Raw genomic sequence first — 24,575 nt, forward strand, 5'->3', positions numbered from 1 at the left:
TCTTCCATTTTTTTGGAAAGATACCTTCTTGCGAACAGTGGGTAAAGAGTTCTGAAAAGGAATTCGCTTTGTGAGTTATAGCGATAACAGGTTGGTGTTCTCGCTTTGTTGTCTTTGAGTTTTGTCATCACTATTTTGTACGCATTGCCTTATGGGTTCTCATCGGAATTTTCGTAGAGCTCTTTGAAGCAGGAGAGTTTGCTTCTTTTAATTGTTTTCTTGAGCTCACGGCGTTTCTTTTAAAAACCTTCGTGCAGGCTTTCGTTTTATGGCGAACTCCGTCTTCTCTGGCAGGAACGCTTGGCTTTATTGCAATCATTTCTCTGGCTGCTGATTTCATTATTCCACCAGTATGCAGGCTGTCTGTAAGAGTTAGCGCCTTGTTTTTTCATGCACATTGCAACGTCGCATGCTTTGCTGACATGCGTCACCAATATTTCTGCCTGTCGTTCCGTATCTTCTACATTTGGAATGTTGTCATCCAGCATAAGTCGGAGCTTTCCATCTTTTGTGTGCGTGTATATTCCACTCCTGGATTTTTCGATCTCCATTTTGATGACTAGGTGGTCACTATGCGTATAGAGGTCAGACACTTACCAACATGTTGATCGTACACAACGGGATACTAGCAAACGTAATGTCACTCACCGATCCACGACCATTTTTTCGAAAGTGTTCCCATTTTCAGTATTTAATAGCACCAGTTCGAGCGATGCAAAGGCCTTGAGAAAAGCTTCTCCTCGTTTATTCGTACTAACACTTCCCCATTCCACAGCCCATGGGTTAAAATTGCCTGTCCTCTTTGGTGGTGATTTCGTCCAGGTCCCGAATTTCTACTATAACTTTGTGTGTAAGCGCTTTGATTTGTACCTAGTCTCCTAACAGTCGGCTTATTTCGCACTTTAGTTCGCTCGTACTTTCCATTTGGGTTTCTTTTAGTTCCAGCAATATTTCGTCTGTCGCTGTCTTCCTAATACACGATACATTTTCCCCGAGTTTCTGCAGGTTTTCTTCTTTTCTGACTTTCATAAGGATGAGGACATATCTCCAGAGCGCGCTATGACTATAGCATCAGGCCGTGCTGATAGCTTACAGTCAATGGTTTTGTGGATTTGTGGCTTCCGCTTTACGTTTACCCAGCCTTCATCTTTTTTTACTTCCTCTCTGCATTTTATCAGGGCTATTCCTGATGCCTTTTTACTTCGTTTCGCTAGCTGGTTTTTCGGTGCTTCTTCCTGCATCGTTTTATTCCCTTTAGGTGGTGCTTTCCGTTTCGGCCTTCCTTGCGCGGCCTTTTTGATGTTGTTTCTGTAGTTGCGGTCTTGAGCTGTACCGTCCTGCTTCTATCATTCTTGTGTGCTCCTCTAGGGCTTTTGAATATAGCTTTGCTATAGAACTGAGAATGCCCCTCATATTATTATTTATAGTCGGCTGCGGAGGACGCATTGCTTCAGTCAGTAGTTTTATAGAACCTCCGAGATCCAAGATGTAGTCCACAGGATGTTGTGCTACTTTGGCTTGAGGTGTGCTATCTTCTAACACCAGTGGTGAGGACCTCGCTCGCCCCGAGGGCCGAAATAGACTGGAACGGGTATACCCTCGGGGACAATACCTCTACCCGAGTTCCCTGAGGCTAGTCCTTCGCTTTGCCGGTCCCGGAAAACACGTACAAACCGGCGCTCACCCGGAGCAACATAGGCTACTACTCCTATGCCCAATGCAAACTTCCTGACCAAGGAAGTGACTGTTTACTGACACACGCCGCAGCTGATACCTCGGCAGAGTCAAGCCCACATCATCCTCTCCCTTTCGTCAGCGGAGAAGTTGCTGGCGAAAAGTTCAAGGGACTCCCAGTATGCTGCGTCGTGCACCAGTCAGGTAGATTTAATCAGCCGCAACTAACATGGTGAACAGACGCTGACCAGGGAGCCGCCCATTAACGTCCGTCGCGCCTGAATTTTTTTATTACACAACATTCCTTTGCATTTTGCGGGAGACACATACTTCAAAGGGGCGGTGTCGATTCGCCCACTGTCGCAGGAGTTTTAATGATCTTGCTGGCTTTTATGCCGCAACCTCCACCCCCGCCGCTTCTAGTCGGGGATTGCTTATTCGTTTAAACTTATTTCGCAACTAACCTGCTACTACAGGCCGTCCGGCTATCCGCGACCTGCCGACCTTCCCGGTCGCTTAAAGTTTAGCGACGGTGACTATTCCCCCTGGAAAATTAAAGTACCATCAGGTGTGCTTCTAGTGTTATTTAAATCCTGTGTGAGTATTTCTACCTGTACTCGTAGAGTTGCTATATCCTGAGCCATTGTATTGTCTTGTGGCATTGAACGCATATAATTAAAAATTTCACTTGAGTCCAGCGTGAAAGATTCTCTTTGAAGTCAGGCATTTCTTATTTAACTTTCCACTTTTAATCGGTTTAGGCTCCTTGATATTTCAAGTCTTTCCTTTTACGCGGCTGTATAAACTTGTTATACTATATCTCACTTTTTCAGAGATTGGTTTTATGCTTTTCTTCCAAGCCGTGGAATTTTATTTTATTATTCTGTAGTTTCAGGATATTTGGCTGCAGTCAAGTGTTAGACCGCTTTGAGCTTCCTGTTAATATCATTTTCACGATATGAATTAAAAAATATAGTTATTATCTGCTTGCATTTTGTTTGCTGAAATTCGATGTCTGTAATCTTTATTCCATTCCCAAATGTTTGTTGTTTACATGTTGAGAATGCATTTTTTGATAATGCATGTTTGGTTGTTATTGATGATGCTTATGCTGAAACAGCGAACAACATAAGCCCGCATCCCGAATCAGCTTATTTATTTATTTAGTAAAGTCTATGAACAATGATTCTTACAGACTAATGAAAAACTAGGATGCATATTAGAATTCTAAAATAATTAAATTACAATAACATGAGTAGATAACTTAAACTAAAAACAGAATTGAGGGTATTAATGAAGGATACCCTAGAGTGAGAAAAATCAAGTAGAACTTTCTCGGAAATCGAGTTAAACTCCCGCATAGCCCTCTTGAGGGGAGCATATTCAGCAAAATTAGTACTTAGATTTTGAAGTTATATAGTTGATGTGATTACTGAAAGAAAATCTGTGGTCAAAGATTACCCCAAGATCTTTGATTTCAGTAACGCATTTTAGGACGCAATTAGAAATACTGTAGCTAGAAGATAAGACATTGCGTCCTCTACCATAGGAGATCTGTGAGCATTTATCTACATTCAGAAAAAGTTTCGATTTCAGGCACCAATTATGAAAAGTATCAATATCACATTGAAGTTTGAGTACATCTTGTGTGTTATTGATTAATGCAAAAATGTTTAAGTCATCTGCATATAACAGAAAGTTGGCGAAAGAGAAGCAACAGGAGATGTCATTGATAAACAGCACAAAGAGAAGTGGACCCAAGACGCTTCCTTGTGGGACTCCCGAAGACGCAATGAATGAATCAGATGACACTCCATCGACAGAGACTACGCATCGTCTGTTTTGCAGATATGATCTAATCCACTTCAAGAAGGCCGAGTGAAATCCTAGAGATGATAATTTTTTAATTAGAATATTGTGTGATACTTTATCAAAGGCTTTAGAGAAATCTGTGTAGACACAATCTACCTGAAGTCCAACGGAGTATGCAGACATACAATAATCGCTAAAAACTGCTAAGTTTGACACAGTGGAGCGCCCAGGGACAAACCCATGCTGATTGACATTAATTATTGATTTTACTGAAAAAAATAATTTATTTTTAACAGAACACTCAAAAATTTTCGAAATGGTAGAAAGTTTAGAAATAGACCTGTAATTGGAGACATCATCCTTTCTACCACCTTTATGAATAGGGGTAATGCGTGTCAATTTCCAGTCAGAAATAAAATCCCCGGTGGCGAGAGACTTATTGAAGATAAGCATGAGAGGATATAATAAGTCAGTACAATCTTTTATAAATACGGGCGGAAGCCCGTCCAAATCCAGTTTGGACGAAGACTTAATGTCACAAATAGCCTTGGCAATATCGTCCTATGAAAGACACAGTGAGCCAAAATTAATGGATGGGAAGTTATCAGCTGAAAAAGTGGAACTAGTACCAGGATCATCTTGAACATAGTTCGATTTGGAAAAATTCAGCAAACAAATTGGAGATTTCGACCGGAGTGCATGCCGACTTATCACCCCAGCGTAAAGCAGAGGGAATGGCTGAACACGCTCTTTTAGATTTTACAAAGTTCCAAAAGAACTTAGGGTTCGACTTAATTGTAGACTCCGTATTATTAATAAACCTTTTATAGAGGAACTTATCCAATTCTTTAAACAGTTTTGTGTAGTGCTGATATTGAACAAAGGAAACATGAGATTTAGTTGAAGAGAATTTTCTATAATGTTTATTTCTAAGATTTTTTAGACGTTTAAGGTCCTTAGTGTACCAAGGCAACTTATATGGTTGTAAGCGTTTGAGCGGGATATTATAATGACAAAATTTCTGGATAGATTTCTTAAAAATGGAGAAACTATTAGCTGTATCAAGTCCCGATAGTAAATCGTCCCATTTTATTTCAAAGAGCTGATTGTTGAGTCGTTCAAAGTCACAAAATGCAAAATTAAAACCAAGCCCATTAATTGGTTTAACAGGAGCGAAAAGATAAGTATCCACCTCAAACGCTAGCGGTGAATGATGGATGGTGGCTGGAGTAATTGAAGAGAATCCATCAAGAAACCTATATTTTAAATTATCACTGAGAAAGACTAAGTCAAGAAACCGATCGAGACTATTTGAATATGAGTTGATTTGAATCAGACTGAGACCAAGCAAGCTATCAATGAGAAATAACTCCTGTGAAGACGAAAAATTTGAAGGAAGAAGAGCAGGACTATAGGAACAACCTGACCAGACGATATTGCTTAGATTGAAGTCACCCAAAACACAAATGTTATTGTCTTTCACCTTCTTTAATACCAGCGAGGAAATATTATTTGCGTGGAACTTTTACAACTCTAGCGGACTATTAGGAGGGATGTATGAGACTGCAATGAACAGAGCATCATTGACACAGATACATAGTTGGTCCAGGATAGAATCTTCATTCTCAAGCATAATTGAGCGAGGACGAAATTTTCGATGAACTGCTAAGAGAACTCCACCCCCTCTTAGACAGCCAGTTTTTTCGTGATCTCTGTCCTTGCGGAAGACATAATAGAGATTTGAGTCAAAGTATTCGCTATCGAAATAACTAGAATTCACCCAAGTCTCAACAATAACGATAATATCGAAATCCAAACGTGAAGAAAAATTGCGAATAATATTTGATTTACACCTAATACCCGATAAATTTTGGTAGTAGATCTTAGGACAGTAGCCAGTTGAGGAGGGTGCAGAAAACGCATGAGTAGAATTGCGATTAAAAGGCGCATCAACTAATCTGCAGCTCTGTTTTCCCCTCCCTTTGGAAAAAACTTAAAGGGACGCAGTTTAATGCCAGAAGGCCAGACTGAAGAGGAAAAAACAGCATTAAAAAAAGATGGGGACACACCTAGCTTAAAGTTTATCCTCTTAAGATTATTAGCATCGGTATCCTTCTTAATTAATTTATAACATAGAAGATGCTCTCTATCAACATTAGCATGTTTAACAACAAAAGATATAATATCTTCCTCCGTGACTGAGTTCTTAAAAGCAGATAAGTGCATCCATTTCTTAGGTATGACGACATCAAGATCAACATTGGCATTAACACCAACAACAGTTGAAGTGGCTGGGGATTTTTTGTTCCTGGTACTCATTTTTAACTTCAAGTTTCTGTTAGCACTAATTGAAGTAGAAGCGTTGTTAACAGAATCATCAACGGCGACAGAGTGAGCAGCAGTGACAGCGACAGGTTGGCGAACTGGTTTAGCAGCAACTGTTGGATTGTTATTGGTTTTCGAGTGAGTGTTGATGTTCCTACCAACAGCGTCAGCATATGTATTGGCATTATTATTAACAGCAGCAATGGAGCGAGTGGAGCAAGCAGCAGACGGAGCAGCCGAGAGTGCTTTCGAAGTAGCGGGAGCAAGATGATCCATACCCACACTATCGGTGGGAGCAGAAGCAACAACTTTCGGCGACGGAGCATTTGTACCCGCAATAGTCGTAGAAGTAGAGATAGAGTTAGCAGTAGTTGAAGCTGCAGAGAGTGCCTTCAGTGTAGCGAGAGCGAGATAATTCTCACACACGTTATCAGCGGGAACAGCGGTGTTAGACGGAGCAGCGATTGTAGAGTCACTTGTAAGAACAGCAGTTGCAGCAGTGAGAGTGGGGTTGGCAGCAGAGAAATTGCCATTATCCGACAATTTCTTATGCACAGTGCAGATCTCTGATTTGAGTTCGTTAAGCATAGCGATTAACGAATTACGATCATCACATAATTGCTGTATTAACGCGAGCGCCTTCATTTGTTCACTTCTCAGTGAACTTACTTCTAATAAAAGAGAATTAAGCACTACATTTTCTTTATTATGCTTGTTATGCTCCAACAAAGCTGCAGCTATTTCACTGTTCGATTGTTCAGCATTTTGTTGTTGGGAACTTAAATTATAAGTGCACTGAGCATTGCGCACTGATGGCGACGCAGGCGGCGAGCGAATGGAATTTCTCCGAACTACCGCGCACACTTTGCAGTAAAAAGCGTTTTTAGATTTCACCAAGAAATCTACATCAGCCTGAGATAAGTTCACGCACGATAAGTGAAATATTTGATTGCATTTATGGCAACTAATCTTGGGCTGAGCACGGTCAACTCTATGCCCGCAAACACACGGCATTAATAAAAATAAAATAAAAGAACACGGAGCAGAAAAAAATACGTCAGTACACGGCGACGACTCTCTTATACGACCTATTGTATGAGAGCTCAATGTAAATGATTAGCCAACACCGTATCTGCCGCCCGCTTTGCCGTACGATACCGTAGAATTTCCCACGATTTGGATTTTTCCCGTAGAAACGAGTCAGCTGATTGCTCTCTTGCAACGCAGGTTTACCAGTCTCGATATACTGTAGTAATTATAAAATTGCCTTCAATATGTTTGAAATTGTCTTAAACTAACTATATTATAAATATATAAACTATTTTTAATAGTTTGATATATTATATTATGAAAAAATGTCATAGAAAACTTGGATGTGTACACAACTCTATATATGCGTATTGAGCTATGGCAACATTGTTAAAACTTTTGTATATCTTACTTTTGCACTGTACGAATCCAAGAAAAAAACGTGTGTGTTTACTTCGAGCGTGGTATACGGGGTTCTTGACTAAATTCATCGCGCTTAAATTATCTCCGTTCACTATCATCGCATCCGGCCATTCGAGTTCCATTTCAGTTAATAGCTGCTTCAAGTAAACAGCTTCTTTAACAGCGCATGCTAACGCCATGTATTCGGCTTCTGTGCTGCTAAGTGCTACCGTCGTCTGCTTTTTACATTCGTATGAAAACATTCCTCCGGCTAACATAACTGCATACCCAGTATACGATTTCCAATCACCTGTGTCGCCACCCCAGTCGGAATCCACAAAACACTCAATTGGTTTACCGGTTTTGTTATACCTCAGTTGCAGATCTTGTGTGGTGCATAAAAACCTTAATATGCGCTTTGCTGCTGATAAGTGTTCTACAAGTGGATCATTGTTACACTGTGCTAGCTTACAAACCGAGTGCAAGATATCAAGTCGCGTGCACACAGCTAGATACATAAGTGACCCAATGAGTGATTGATACTGCACCTGATCTGCTTTTTTACAATTCTGGTCATTACACACAACTTGGTGTCCTGGATCTAAAGGGATGGCGATCGGTGGACAATTTTCCATTTGGTACTCGCGCAATAACCTTTTTATATGTAACTTCTGACTAATAGCAATAGCTCCAGTTTCACCATCTCTCTCAACCTCCATGCTTAAAAAGTGCTGGACTTGACCCTTGTCCACAACTTCAACTTTATTTGATATCATATTCTTTATAAGTTTTAAGTGACTGTAATCCGAGCTGGCAATCATGAAGGTTAAGAAGTATCGGGTTCCACCGATCGATGCAACATTTACCGGACCGCAAACATCAGTATGCACCACCCCCAATACATCGGCTGCATAATTTTGTGAGCTACTATATGGCCGCTGAGTGCATTTACTCGACATGCACAAAGCGCAGTTGATATCAGTCGGTATATTAATCGGAAGTCCAAACACCATCTGCTTATTACTAAGCTGCCGTAAACTTGCGAAATTCAGATGGCCAAATCTATTATGCCACTTCATCACGTCGTCAGCAATTTTCTTCGCAAAGAACAATTTATTTTTATTTATTACAAGTAAATATAAATCTCTGACCTTTTGTGCACATAATATTATTCCTCCGTGCTTGTCAAAGAACTTCGCCGTGCTTCCCTTGAATTCAACAGTGTAGCCACTGTTAACTGCTCTGGCAACTGATACAAAGTTGCACTGTAAACCCGGCACGAACAAAACATCTACGAGAGTCACATCAAACTCGATTGTTCTCAATCGAACAACACCTTTGCCTTTTGCTAATATTTTGTGTTCCGCCGCTAACATAATTGTTTCTTCACACGGCTCGAACTCATCAAACATGTTGCGGTTGCAACATAAGTGTGAAGAAGCTCCGCTGTCAACGCACCAAACATCGTTGTGTAAAATTCTGCCACTAACAGCAGCAAACAGTCCGTTTCTTGTTACATTTTGATGCGAAGATTTTTCTCGATCTTTCCCTTTACATTGTGCGGCGAAATGACCTTTTTTGCCACAACTGTAACATTTTAAATTTAATTTTTTGCTATTGTCATTGCGTTTGCTTGCGGTACCTGCGCTGTCGTTCGATTTTGCATGTTCAAAATATTTTTTTCCTGCGTTTGTGTTTGCGTGTGCTACGAAAGCTTGCACGCTACCCTCGGTATGCTCAGACTGGCATGTTTTACGTCGCTCGCCTTCTTCTATTAACTTAATTTTAATAGCAGCGAGATTTGATAGTTCATCGCGAGACTCCAAAGCAACCACCAAACTCTCAAATGATTTCGACAGACTTGCAAGAAGCATAATAACGAATAAATCATCCTGGAGACACACTCCAATTTCAGCAAGCTTCTCTGCGACTGCCGTGAACTTGCAAACGTATTGCTGGACACACTCACCGTCATTCATTCGAATTCCAAGTAACTGCTTGAACAAAGTTACCTTTCTCACAGGCCCTTTTGGTCTATGCACTTCTTGTAGACATTCCCACGCCTCATTCGCCGATTTGCAGTTTTTAATGTGGCTTATCTGCATAGGCGTAATGCTGAGGATTATTATTGCTTTTGCCTTATCATCTTTTGCCTTCCACAGCAACACAGCTTTTTCATCGGCACCTTCTTTTGGAGCGGGCAATTCTCCGCACGTAACAGGCTACAACTCTTGATGGACAAGCACACTTTGTAGCTGCAAGTTCCATGGGTCATAATTGGACTCATCCAATTTTTCTATGTTAAAAAGCGACGAACTCATATTTTTTATTAATTACTTAACGCGATTTACTAGGTTCCAGGAATTTGCACCTGGGCCCATAACCTGTTGTATATCTATAAGTGAAGGAATCTTCTGGTTTTTGGGTTTCTTACAAAACTAAAAATCAGGGTTACTCAAAAATGTAAGTTGCTAAAGGGTTGCATTTCAACAAAAACAAAAAAAGATGATAATTAAGGAAGGGAGGAGTGGAATTAGCTGTTTCCGCTATTATTCATTCAATTGTTCTGTTTCCTTTGTGAATTTTCCTGGTTTTAGTATAATTTTTGTACCTTCCCCAAGGTTTTTTAAAGTTTAAATTTATTATAATTATTTTTATGTCGCTTCGACTTATTGTTGTTTTGTCATTGGTACAAAGCTATTGGAATGTAATCGGATGTTGCAATGACAATTCAAAATATTCTGCGTTTGTGCTATCAGTAGGGCTAAACACGAATTGGTTAAACATCCCTCCCCCGTCGCTCATTTTCACGCGTATTATGCGTTTATATTTAGTACTCTTAACGGATATTTCTTATCGACATTTACCTTATTTTGTTATATTTTCAGTTTAGTTCTGAAACTTTGTTTTTCGTGTGCTCCTTCCAGTTCAGCTTGCTATGTGATTTGTTTCAGTATGTTATGCGATTTCACTTGAATTGGTATTTTTATAAACTATGTTTTCAAGACTTCTGATAATGACCTCAAGTATTTTAGGCAAAATAAGCAACCATGATATTAGTCAATATGACGAGGCTTCATAAGCGTTTTTCCCAGGGTTTTGTATCATAATATAATAATTTAGTTTCATTTAGTTTTAATAAAATTTACAACTTCTGTATTTGAATTTTACTTTCACATTGCTAAGCTTCTAACTGCGGTAAGGCATCATGGAACGCGAATTTATAAAATGTTTTTGCTGGTTTCACTAAAAAAACTTCCGCTTCCAAAGATATGTTGGGTTTTCTAAAAGGAGGGTGACGCAAAATTAGTTTCTTAATATTTTTACAATTTTCTAAAGGGAATACCTTTACCTTTATTTAATCTTCGTTTCTTAAATTAGTTAGATATGTCTGAGATTTGTAACTTCTTTGAATTTGTTGCTGGAAAGCTTGGTTAAATTGTTCAGTTCTAAGGGATAAAGTCGCGTTTTTTTTGGCATTTTTACTCAGTTTTCTCTATGAGATTTATGAGATTAAGCTACCATTTATTTATGAACATATTTATATAGTCATTCACTGTAATTAAAAATATGTATATTCAAAGTATATAAAAAAGTTTATAATAAGTAGATAAGCTTTCGAGTGTTTGGTATTTTCTACCATGGTATAGGGAAGCAGCGAGAGTGACCAATCACAGTACTTTTCTGGTGAATCAGGGTGGCGACAGAACAACACGGGTTGCGCAAAACAAACAAAACTGAAACAATAATTTATAACTTTTTTCACTTTTGGCTATGGAATGATGTTAAATGCTGTTAACACAAAATTAAATTATAATATCCTGATATACATAGATAGATAAGAGGTATATTTTTAAAGGTATTAATTAACTTATTCACGGATAAACTGAAAATTCAATTTTACAATGAGTGGACGGAATAAATAACTATTTTAGCGAAATTTGTTATAACATGTCACAACAACAGGTAATAATAGGGCCGATGCTTCCTATAATTTAGGTAAACATTTTGTTAATAACAAATTTTATTTTCGTTTCAGTTAGTGATGAAAAATGTACAATATTTCATTAAAATCTCTTTACGTAAAAAATTGTTATTAAATATGAATTGATAAATATCAGTGATGTAATTAAAAAAGGACTGCAAATCTAATACGCCTCCTCAAAAATTACACCGAAAAGAAAATTCTAAAATCAAATAAAAATTATTTCATACTTTTATATGACGAGTTGTGCACTCTGGGAAATTACAATTACATAGTCAACATTTGTTGCAAGGATTGGGAAAAACCCAATCAGACTACAATTACTTAAAATTAAGATATACATACATTTCAATAATTAGTTTTATGTTGTATTAAATTTTTCTTTCTACCAGTCCCATTTGACATCTCAATTTTAGGAATCGGTCTGCAGATAACGGTTTCGTCAAAATATCAGCTAACTGTTTATCTGTAGGTGTATACTCAAGAATAATTAGCTTATTTTCAATTTGTTCTCTAGAAAACTGATACTTTATTAAGACAATGTTTCATTATTTTATTCACAAATTGAAGTCTAATGTTCTTTTATTTTGGGCCATAACATTTAAAATCTCTTCCTCCGTCACGTCTATATCTCTATGGATATTCAAGAGAGCCATTCCGTTCAGGCGTGCTTCTCCAGTTTTATTTCTTAAATATGTTTTAAGCCTGCGAAGTGAGGAAAACGAGCGTTCACTTGAAGCGACAGATATAGGGATTGTTGCTCCAATCTTTAAAAAACGATGCACTGTTTTGAAAATTTTTGCATCGCAACAATTCAACGCGTCTAAAAAAGTTTTGGATCTCTTTGTTTGATTTAACCAGTTCCTGAAAATATATTCAAAATTTGAGTTAGAAAATATAATCTGAAGAAAAGAAATCATCGGGATCTTCTACATCAGCGGACCATTGCTTTTCTAAAACACGAACAGAATCTCAATAGCGTCAAGATTTATGTATTTATATGTTTTAAAAATCGTTCATTGATTTGGTCCAAAAAATGCGGTATACAAATTGATCTGCGGTAATATTCTTCCGGTTCGCCTTCATAATTGTCGCGATTAGTTTGCCGTTTCGCCAAACGCGGAATTTTGATTTCTAAATCTAATTCTGCGGCTATTGTTTTAACTTATTCAAAAATCAGTTTAAACGATTGTTCAGAATCCTTACGCATTTCACTAATCTCAGCATACAAATTATTTGCATAAGCAACGCAGCTGCTCATATCACAGTCTATTTGCTGCAAACATAGGCTTATGTGTTTTGATAATGCAAAAATTGGCTTTAGTATCGCCATAGCAATCACAAATTGAGGTGATTGGATTGCAGTCAACAAAGCATGTTGCTTTGATAAATCACTTCTTAAATTTTCAGTATCAAGCTCTTCCAACGCTGTACAGATCAATGGGAATAAATCGTTAAATAAAGAAAGAGATTCTAAATGCTCCACCCAACGTGTTTCGCAGAATTGAAGTAACCTCACTTGCTTTGAGTTTGGAAAAGATTCAAGAATAAGATTTTTGAGCAGTGTGTCTGCTTTAGTTGACATCCGAAAAAGATTTACGGTCTCTTTCATGGAACCAATACAATTTCTTATAGCAGGTATTTTGCAAGTCGTTGCCAAGCAAAAAAAGTATCAAAAAGTATCAAAAGCACAACCGTTGTTTTAAAAATTTTCATTTGAAAAACAAATAATAAGTAAAGTTGTGTATCTAATTCAGACCAGTTTTTTCTGGTTGTTTTTATTAAAAATATAGACATTTTAGTTAAGACACTCAAGTATTTTTTTGCAAATAGCATAATTTTATTTAATTTAAATTTATTTCACTACAGTTTGCTCATGGAACGAAAACTGAAAGTCATAATAAATGAGTTTTTATTTTTCCTGCATTATGATTAACAATAAACTCTAAAAAACATAATAGAAACCTTATTGGTGACTTTTCAGTTCAGAACTAATTTTCAAAAGAAGTCCATTTTCGAATCACAATTCCCCTGAAATCTAAAAAAATCCAGTTCAGCAGCCACAGAGTTATAAGGCAAACTCATTACTTTGAAGCAAATTAAAAAAGTGTCTCTGTCCAGTTTATATTTTTCTGGGTTTTTTAATTGGCCTACATTCCTACAACTTTCTAATACTATCCAGATATAATAGGTTTGTTTTTAGTTTAACATTTTCATAGTTTCAAAAAATTAAATTCTATCAGCAGAAAAGTATCAAACACAAACGGCCTATGTGAACAAAAAATTATCAAATCACAAAATTTAGAAAAAAAAGTATCAAAAAAGATACAATTGTATCAAAACGGCAACGCTGTTAGTGACTAATGTATTCATTTATTTTACATATTCATACATCGTCGGCAGAATTATTGCTTTGAAAACAACAGATTACAATTTTTCAAATGACTATGTAGAAGTAAATTCTATTATTTAAAAATTCAATTACTTTGGGGGGGGGGGTTTAACACCCCAAAACCCCCCCCTCCCCCCCCCCTGCGTTCGCCCCTGATTGATGTACTTAAGTCTGGTCGCGAACATATCATAACATACATCAAACAGACAATTAAATTACGACGTGGTCATCTGAATTTAATGCCTCATAATCGATCTTACTTGGAAGGGGAGTACTAACAGGTTTACAGGCGTTCATTTTAAATTTATTCAGTATATTTTTAATGTAAGCGGTTTGACTTAAACACAACTGATTCTCTTTTTCTTCAATTTTTATTCCAATGAAATGTCGGATCTCAAATAAGTCCGTCATTCTAAATTTATTCATTAAATAATTTTTGCATTCGTTTATTGTTTTAATGTTTGCAGTTGCAATAACCAAATCGGCTACATATAGTAGCACATACACATTTTTCAATATGTCCCTTTTGTCAAGAATGTAAAAGCAATGATCCACTGTGGAATCCACAAAACCCATTTCCTTTAATACATAAAGTTGATTATGGCGTATACTGGGCTGATAACCTGTAGAATTTATGCAAAGTAATTTTATAATCGACACAAAAATAAACAACAAACACAATTTATCAAATCAACTTTTCTTGAATTTATTTTAGACGCGTGCGGCCAACTCGCCATTCACATACATATATAATAAAATTCAAAAAGAGAAGCGTACATATTTCGTAATAGATAAAAAGTAATACGAGTAGAAGTGTAATTTTTGATTTGTTCACTGTGAATATTCACAATGATAAATAGCAGTGATGTAATTAAAAAGGAACTGCAAATCTAATAAAATATAATCTGAATACTTTTTAAATTAATTATTTCTAGAATTCGCAATAAATTCATAATATACAAAATATGGTAGGTAGGCAAGTTACGACTATTGAAAGATTTTTTTAAGCAACCAATACATAAGTATGTACATATGCACATATTTACACAACTGTTGGAACACTACGCCGTCGATCAAGAAATTGAGGGTTTGAGATAGCTGTGTGAAGTTGGCACCCCACTTTAACCGATTGCAAAATTTCTGTGTATACACGAAGCAGCTTGACGCGCCGAGGATTGTAGTAATTAATTTTTCGTTTGTAGTTGGGCCGTTAATTTAGAATTTATTTTTTTAATACCATATGGACAAAATTAATCGACAGGTCACCGGATATTTGGTTTTCTAAGTCGAAATGGTTTGTAGTTTATTGTAGTTGAAGCGAAATTTCAATTGGCGGTATATATGCTCATAGATCATCATTAATTGTTAGACGATACAAGAATTATTACCGAAAGCTATGGTTGTTTTTCTACCCTATCGAAAATTAAAAGTACATGATTGTAGTAACAATTCTTTTACTTGTAGTCGAACTATCACATCAACATTGATGTTCAAACTACCTGAAGGGTTAATTTTATCGGTGACTCGCCGGATACCCGATATTTATAGTCAAAATGGTTTGTAGTTTTTTGTAGTTAGTGTAGAATTTTTATCCGAATAATAAATTTTGACAAATCAATAACCACGGAATAATTTTAACATTACTATTGAGAGTTTCGCTCATATTCCGATCGTCTATATCATAATCATAATAAACTACAAACCATTTCAACTTAGAAAACCAAATATCCGGTGACCTGTCGATTAATTTTGTCCATACGGTATTAAAAAAATAAATTCTAAATTAACGGCCCAACTACAAACGAAAAATTAATTACTACAATCCTCGGCGCGTCAAGCTGCTTCGAGTATGCACAGGAATTTTGCAATCGGTTAAAGTGGGGTGCCAACTTCACACAGCAGTTTGAGATCCTATCCGTTCCCAAATGAAGTGCTTGTGTTGGATTATGACTTTTATTTGGTATCAGTATTTAACGATGAAAATATGTACAATATTTTATTAACAACTCTTTTCAAAAAAAAATTATCATAATTTTATATAGTTCTATGTTTGGTTTTTATACTCTTGTAAAATGTTACTACTGAGTATAATAGTTTTGTACACCTTACCGTTGTATGTATCACCTAAAAATAATTCAGATATATATTATATAAAATTCTCTCTATATATATATAAATGATCAAGATGACGAGACGCCGTCCGTTGAAGCTGTAAATTGAGTAAAAACTAAGATCCCTTGATTAAATTTAGTAGGCACGTCTGACGCCATACAAATGTGGCACACCACTGCCACGCCCACAGTCGAAAACGCCATTGATCGAAAACGTATAAAGTGCCATAACTAAGCCGCAAATTAAAGTACAAAACTCAAGTTTGGACAACAAATCAGATTACGGAGGAGCACTTGTGGTTTGAAAATCGTTGACAATTGGGCGCGACTCTGTCCCATAATTAGTTAAATGTAATTATCTTCCAAACCAATAAAGTTATTTAATTTAAACAGAACTAACATTTCCTACAATAGTATGAAAAGAGGTGACAGCGTGTCTCTTAATTCGCTAAACCATGTCAATATGGTGGAGAGTAGGGTGCACCTTAGCTATACGGGAGAAAAAAAAATATAGCGTACAGGGCATCACCGCCCATCCCTCCCCCCCCCACAAAAGTTGCATTAGAGTATAATATTATGTTCTGCAAAAAATTTTGGCGATTGGATAATGGGAAGACGTGCCGAGGGTAAAGTGACCATGTTTTACAAATTTTGAATAACATGGTCACTTCCTCACCTCGTTTGATATCGAACGGCTCGAAGAGGTCTTTCGCGAGTCTGATGGAACTTCTGGTGTTACTCAACGTCAATTTACACAGCCGTATTAAATTTTCGGGGTCTAAGTCCACGCTGATAAGGTCAAATTAGTTAGTAGATGGTGGGCTTCAAATGGAGATTCTGGATTGGCAAGAGCACACTTAACTCCAATCATGCATCTTCGCCCCTGTATTTCAATAGCTCGGTCGATAATCCATCGGCCACTGACGCTTGTAAAAAGTTGTTCTTCAGGCGTGTAATTGCTATTCAAACAGCTATTCTATCTTCGTCGATTTGGGAATCGGGCTTGGCATCTCCAGGTATTACACTTTCACTGCCGTTCAGCGGGCTGGAGAAGTGTTCCCTACATAACTTCAGTATGCTCTGCACAGCCACCGGCTCATCTCTTTGAGCCTTACAAAAGAATGTTCTGGCCTTGAAACCTTCTGTTGGTCCCCGCGTCTTCTCGTAGAATTTTTAGCACTACTTGTCAAGCTTTTCGGCAAATGCGTCTCGCTTCTCTTTTCAAATCTCGGTATCTCTCCCATCCCACTCGTGTTGTGGTCGACCGCAATATTGCGAGGGAGACTGCCCGCTATCTCTTCTTGTTCTTTCGACCTTTCCGAAAAATCATTATTCTAACAAAACTTATAGTTAAAATCTAGCTAATAGAAAACATATCATCATCAATCATATCATATCATATCAATGGTAGTAGTAGTATTATCTATGGGTGACCCACAGCAAAGCTCTATCAAATTGCCAGATATGTTTTATTTGAAAATAATTTTAATATAACATTCGCTGACGGGAAGTAGAATATAGTTATAAATTAATTGAATTAATACGATACATATTTTAATCTAAATTACTCGGTTTCGCCGGATAACTAATACTGAATTCAATGGTATTATTTTTATACTCATGCAACCTGTTGCTACAGGGTATAATAGTTTTGTTCACCTAACTAAGCGAGATAGATATAGGGTTATATATATATATATAAATGACCAGACGAAAAGTTGAAATAGGTGACTGTCTGTCTGTTCCAAAATCAAAAAGCACTTAACATAACCGGATGAAATTTTGCACTAATAAAGTATGCAGCATTTATCGGCCAATATTTGAGATATCTCTATGAATATTACAAAGCGTGTTATACTCATAACAGAGTATCTTTTTGCCTAAAATAAGAAAAATATTTATTTTTATTTAGTTATATGTTGTCTAGGGTAAGTTTTCTTTTGATTTTATCCATTTTAGGGACAAAGGTGCACCATTATTAGAAAAATACTCTCAATTTTATTAAAATACGTAACACATTTGCCGATATTATTTCTGAAACAAAGGTGTTCTATTATTACGAAAATATTCTCTCCGAATTTCAATAATATATCTTACGGATTCACATATATTTTCGATTAAAAAAATGTCAGTTTTGATCCGATTTGGACAAATTTAGTCATGAGGTGGTCTACTTTAAGCTCACTTTTCGGACAAAGTTTTATCCTCATGCATTGATGGGGGCTTGATTTGCTTTCCGAAAGAATAAAAGCATGTCAAGGTAACATTAAATACCAAATTTAGTCGATATCGGTCGAGTAGGTTATGGCTTACTGCTTTTAACCGAAATATGGGTGGCGCCACACCCATCGTTCATTTTTGATCCCGACTACTATAAAGTTCTCTTGTATCATCCCAGGTTCAAAACTAAGTGCCTCTGGAATATGTATTTATTGCGCATTTAGAAGTTTCTAAAGGAATGGGCGGGGTTATTACCCGATTTCATAAATTTTTACAATGTTGGTTAGGGGGCTTAAGTCAGCCACGAGCTGATTTGGTTTTTGTACCTTAAATAGTTTAGGAGCTATGTACATCAAATCTCCTAGAGGGGACGCGCCCATTTTTTTCAAAATTTTTGGTCCACCTTTGCTACTAAAATTTCCTATGCCAAATTATAGTTTTGTATTTAGTGCTTAATAATGGCATTTTATACGTTTCCGGTCAATGGCGTTTTGTGGGGGTGGCAGTGGTCGGATTCCTCTCATCTATAAACTAGTCCCCTTTTTGCCAAGGAATACGTAAACTAAGTTTTATTTCGCTATCTACGTTTTTAGTCGAGTTGTCGCTTACATAGACGGACGGATGGAGAGACAGGCAGTCACTCGGAATTTAACTCGTTTCATCAAAGTACCATTACTTTTAGGTGAAACTGTTATATACTATGTACACAATAGTTTCATTCTTGTTCAGCTATTTTGGATGCCGGGTTACCTAGTAAAATAAAAAAAAGTTAAAATATCATCAATTACGCTATGCTAAAAAATACCTAAAAATCTCTTTTTAATCAATAAAAAATCAATTAATTAGCTGACGCATAAACAAACTGGGCAGTTTGGGCAATTTACCATGCGAGAAACCGGGGTTTCTGTATTAATACCTGATGAAATGCATTCCTGTGTACAACGTACATATCCATGCAACCCTATTTCTTGTCTTCATAACTTTGTATGTATAGTACTTCTTAATATTGTAATTGTAGCTTCACTTGCTTTTGAACTATCTTTGAATAAACATCTAATTTGTAAGCGTTAAGTTGTGTATACTTGATTTTTCACTTGGAAACAAAACGGCAAGTAAAAGCATAATTTACAACAGGTTATGGGCCCAGGTGCAAATTCCTGCAGTCCAAGTAAATAAAATAAATATAAGATGAGTTCGTCGCTTTTTAATATTGAAAAATTGGACGAGTCAAACTACGACTCATGGAGTATCCAACTAAAGAGTGCGCTAGTTCACCAGGAGCTGTGGTCCGTAACATCAGGAGAAACACTTTGTCCAGAAGCAGATGCAGACGATAAGAATGTACTAATGTGGAAAGCCAAAGACGAAAAGGCAACGGCAACTATAATATTGAGTATAACGACGATGCAGATAGCTCACGTGAAGAATTGCAAGACATCAAACGAGGCATAGAATACTCTTCGTGAGATCCATAGGCCAAAAGGGCCGGTACGTAAGGTGACATTATTTAAGCGCCTTCTAGGTATGCGTATGAGCGATGACGAATGCGTTCAGCAGTATGTGTGCAAATTTACTTCTTTGGCAGAAAAACTTGAAGAAATTGGAGTAAGTCTCCAAGAAGAGTTTTTCGTTATAATGCTACTAGCAAGCTTGCCAAAATCATTTGAAAATTTGGTCGTCGCTTTGGAGTCTCGCGATGAGCTACCTAAGCTAAATAAGGATTGCAAGCCAGCAAGGATTGTTTGCGGCGATCAGCAAAAAATTGCTGCATACTGATGCTTGGTGTGTCGACAGCGGCGCATCCTCTCATTTGTGTTGCGACCGCGATAAGTTCAGCGAATTCGACTTGTATGAAGAAGAGATCATACTTGCTGGCGACAACAAAATGTTAGCGGCTGGCAGAGGATTTGTTCGGTTGCAAACGAGCATGTTTGACGTCACACTTGTTAAAGTATTGTTCGTACCTGGACTACAATGTAATTTTATATCAGTCTCTAAAGCAGTAAACAGCGGCTACAAAGTTGAATTTACAAGAAATGAGGCAATGATAAAAAATAAGCACGGAGATGTCATTTTGAGTGCTAACAAGGTATGCGATGTGTTTCTATTCGAGCCCAATAAAAATCAATTGTTTTTTGCATACAAACCCAACCATGAGGCAATGAAGTGGCATTCTAGATACGGTCATCTAAATTTTGCTAGCCTGCGTGAATTGAGCAACAACAACATGGTTCGAGGAATGAAAGTAAATATCCCAGCAGACATTCAATGTGTTTTATGTATGTCTAATAAGTGTAGCCAGCGGCCATATAATAAATCTGACAGCCGAGCAGAAGAGATTTTGGGGTTGATACACACTGATGTGTGTGGGCCTATGGGGCATGAATCAATTGGCGGTGCGAAATATGTATTAACTTTCACAGATGATAAGACGCGATTTGTTTATTTTTTAAGACGCAAAGACGAAGTACTAGAAAATTTAAATTTTTAACAAATGATTGAGTGCCAAACAGAGAAGAGAATTAAAATGCTTCGTAGCGACAACGGCACGGAATTTGTGCATAATGCGTTTAATAAATTTCTTAAAGAGCATGGTATTGTGCGGCAATTAACAGTGCCCTACACAGCACAACAAAACGGCGTAGCAGAGAGGCTAAATCGTACACTAATCGAGATGGCAAGGTGTATGGTAGTAAGTTCTGGTGTGAATGAATCGTTGTGGGCGGAGGCTGTTAATACGGCAGTATATTTAAGAAATCGTGCACCAACAAAAGCATTAAATGCTATGACACCATATGAAGCATGGTATGGCTATAAGCCGGCGATAGCTTTGGATAAAAAGCAAAAAGAAAATTCAAACCAAGAGGCAAGGAGTATGTCATGGTCGGTTACTCCGACACATCGAAAGCATACAGACTGTATGATAAACAAACGCGACGATTGATAGTGAGTAGAGATGTCTACTTTGTAGAGTCAATATCGGCGAAACAGCATGACGGATTGAATATGAAAGTTGCAGAAGGTGTGCAAGTGCATCAAATTGAATTTGATATAGGTACCTTTGGTAGTGAATTCCAGCAGCAAGGCACACATTTAGATACAGGCGCGATCGAAAACGTAGAAGAGGTGGTAGATATAGCAGCAAATAGTGACAATGATTTTGAGTCCGCTGAAGAAGAGCAAGCAGACGATATTCCTTTAAAAAGGGGTCCTGGCAGGCCACGATTGGTTCGTAGTGGGGGACCAGGCAGACCCACAAAGCAATGTACGTATTTAAATTTAATAGACGCTGATGATGTAAAGGTTCCTGAGTCTGTAGAGCAGGCATTTTCAAGTAAATATGCTACTAAATGGTACGACGCTATGCAAAATGAATATAATTCTCTTATGAAAAATGAATCATGGCAGCTTGCAGAAATCCCCAAAGGGCAAAAAGCCGTAAGATGTAAATGGGTGTATGCCATTAAAAGAGATAAAGAGGGTAAGGTGGATCGCTTTAAAGCTAGGTTAGTCGCAAAAGGGTGTTCACAGGTTTATGGCGTTAACTATGATGAGACCTTTTCACCCGTTGTAAGGTATAGCACTATCCGAATGATATTTGCGCTCGCAGCGGAGTACGGGTTACATCTTCATCAGATGGATGTATCCACCGCATATTTAAATAGCGAGTTGAGCGAAGATATATGCATGCGTCAGCCAGAAATTTAACCCTCTAATGCATGAATTTTTGTTTCGACTGTGATTTTTATATTAGACTATATTCAGGTCTGTGAAGACGAATCTGATGTTAGTTTTTCGATTTGTCAATTTGTGTACCTTTTACAGGTAAAATAAAAATCCCGCCTCAAGGCGGACCTATGCATTAACCCTTATTGTTCATATAAATTTATGTTTTCATTTCTTCTTTATTGTGATATTTGAAAAAACAATCTTTTGCCGTTGAATTGCATAAATTAATTTTACATTTAATGCAAAATGCCTGAGTTTCTGATTTGCATCCACGAAATTTGCACATTTTTTTGCCTGAGCGGTCCAAAAACTTACACCAGTGTCCTATTTGATCGTATCTTATATTTTCTGATAGGTGATACGTCTTTTTAGCTTTTGGTGGAGGTGTTAAAGACGATGGACGACCACGTTTTACAGGTTTTGTCGAACCAATCAAACAAAGTGTTTCTGCCACTTCTGATCTGAAGTCAGGAAGTTTACACTTTAGGACGTCCTTATTTAGTCGGTTATAAAGACAATATGCATTCACCATACTCACGTCCAGCATGTGGTAAAATAATTTATTTGTCCATTTTCTGGTTTTCATTTTTATGTGGTATCGACCAATCAATCCGTCAACCAAATCCACACCACCCATATGCTGGTTGTATTCTTTCACAATAGCTGGACAATCCACCTCAACATTTTGTTTCAATTTTCGATCCCAACGATTTGCCTTTAAGGAATATGAACTTTCATTATGTACAATTGCATCTGTTCCTACGTAGGTGGATAACAGACGAACTGCTCTTGTGTCGTACCACAAAACGCTGCTTATGTCTACTCCAAAAACACTTCCCACGTATTCTTCATTATACCCACGTGCTACTTTTTTTGATTGCAGCTCTGCGTCTGTGGAAAGTTTTATATTTGGTACTCGATTTCCTCGCACTGTACCTAAACTGTGAATTCCGCGACTTCTCATATATAATAGCAATCCCAATGAGGTATAAAAGTTGTCAAAGTAAATAATATGATTGGCATTGTTTGGTATGACTTGTGACAACCTAACTACAACATTGGATGCAGCACCAAGATCTGGACAATTTGGCAAAATTTTGTTATCGCCGGCGCCACAATAAACTTCAAAGGAATACGAATATCCAAAGGAATCGCAAATCACGAATAGTTTCGCTCCCCATTTGTGAGGTTTTGCTGGCATATATTGCCTCACTGGGTTTCCACTCATTTTCGTGGCACACATTTGCTCATCAACGCAAAGTCTCTGCCGCATTGGAACTGAAGAAAAACGTTGGTTGAAATGTTTTACTAGCGGCCTTATTTTATACAAGAGGTCATAACCAGGTTGACCTTTCTCTATACGAGACGCATCATTATTGAAATGCAAGTGGTTTCTAATTTCTTCAAATCGATTGCATGTCATGGATAAACGTATCGGATCTAATCCGTATTGTCCCCAATATGAGCGACTGTTAGGAAAGCGATAAACAGACGTAAACAACAATATTCCCAAAAACTTACGCAGCTCTTGGTGATCGATACAAAACTTTGAAGATATATCTTTTTGCTTGGCATACAAGTTCATCTGTAAGGCTATTGCCTGCAAAATTTTATTAAAAATTTAATAAACTGTTATATATTAGAAATTACCTTCAGAAAGTCTTCGGTCACAAAATATGCAAAGCAGTCGTAAGGTGTTTTTAAACATTTTAAAAAATCCGGCATGTCCTGGCCTTGAAAAGCCAAATCTGCAACACTCAGCTGAAGTTTTTTCTTCTTCCAAAGAATCGATCTTATCGCACTCATATCGTTTCTCAAATCACTTGCAGCTGGTAGGACTCCGATTTTTTCTTGCGATTCTAATGCTTTGTGCACAGAACGTGTCACTGTCGACGGTAAGAATACACTAGAAGTAACGTCACAAACAGGCAATGGAGGAATCGGTGGCAGCTCAATTATTTCAGCATTTTCTTCAAAGTCTGTCACATTCAAACTGCATTCGATTGCGTTTCGCATCATTTCTGAGGAGTTTAGCATTGCATCAATGATCGTATCATTTTCCGGTAGTGAGTAGGTTGGATCCATATCAGAATCGTCACTATCAAAATCGCATTCATTGTCGGAAGTATCAGTTACCAATTGCGACTCTTCGAAATATTGTCGAATTTCTTCATCCGTCATATGGGTCTTAGAATAACGCGACATATCTGATTATTATTCAATAATAAAATAAGAAAAATTTTCAATTGTATCACAAATATTTCATTTTACTGGAAAAAGGTAGGCAGCGCAATGCATGAGTCCGCCTCAAGGCGGAGTTCAATATTTTCGAATTTACTCACCTGCTATTAGTTTTTTTATTATAAATCGAACACTATCATAAAGAGCACAAAATTCCACACCCGTAAGTATTTTTTTCAACTTGAAACGACACAAGAATTTATATTTCTTGTTGTTCAGAAAATTGTGTTGATTGCAAAAATAATTAAATTGGCGGGAAAGTGCTAATCTGTCACTTCAAATTGACAGTACGTCAAAACTAGAAGTAGTATTGCCAATCTGAAAAAACCATTACGTAAGTTGAACTTTAAGCGTTCTTTTGAAAAAAAATCCGAATCCGAATTTTAATATTAAAAGAAATATTTTATATCTGATTTTGAAAACACCCCGTCTGTAGGCAGGCATATGCACTAGAGACGTTGAGGAGGCGTGATGAAATGCATTCCTGTGTACAACGTACATATCCATGCAACCCTATTTCTTGTCTTCATAACTTTGTATGTATACTACTTCTTAATATTGTAATTGTAGCTTCACTTGCTTTTGAACTACCTTTGAATAAACATTTAATTTGTAAGCGTTAAGTTGTGTATACTTGATTTTTCACTTGGAAACA

At 37.2% G+C, this 24,575-nt stretch overlaps 1 protein-coding gene across 1 annotated transcript; it reads right to left on the minus strand.

The window, feature by feature from the left end:
- Window positions 1-21,835: 21,835 nt before the first annotated feature.
- On the minus strand, window positions 21,836-24,313 carry LOC126764047 (piggyBac transposable element-derived protein 3-like). Its single transcript, XM_050481788.1, has 2 exons — window positions 23,330-24,313; window positions 21,836-23,279 (listed from the first exon to the last, which is right to left on the minus strand). The coding sequence occupies exons 1-2, from the start codon at window positions 23,882-23,884 to the stop codon at window positions 21,837-21,839; spliced, it is 1,998 nt and encodes a 665-aa protein (XP_050337745.1). The 5' UTR covers window positions 23,885-24,313; the 3' UTR covers window position 21,836.
- Between the last annotated feature and the right edge of the window lie 262 nt (window positions 24,314-24,575).

This window comes from Bactrocera neohumeralis, unplaced genomic scaffold, assembly GCF_024586455.1.
Source record: "Bactrocera neohumeralis isolate Rockhampton unplaced genomic scaffold, APGP_CSIRO_Bneo_wtdbg2-racon-allhic-juicebox.fasta_v2 cluster09, whole genome shotgun sequence".
Taxonomy (NCBI): Eukaryota; Metazoa; Arthropoda; class Insecta; order Diptera; family Tephritidae; genus Bactrocera; species Bactrocera neohumeralis.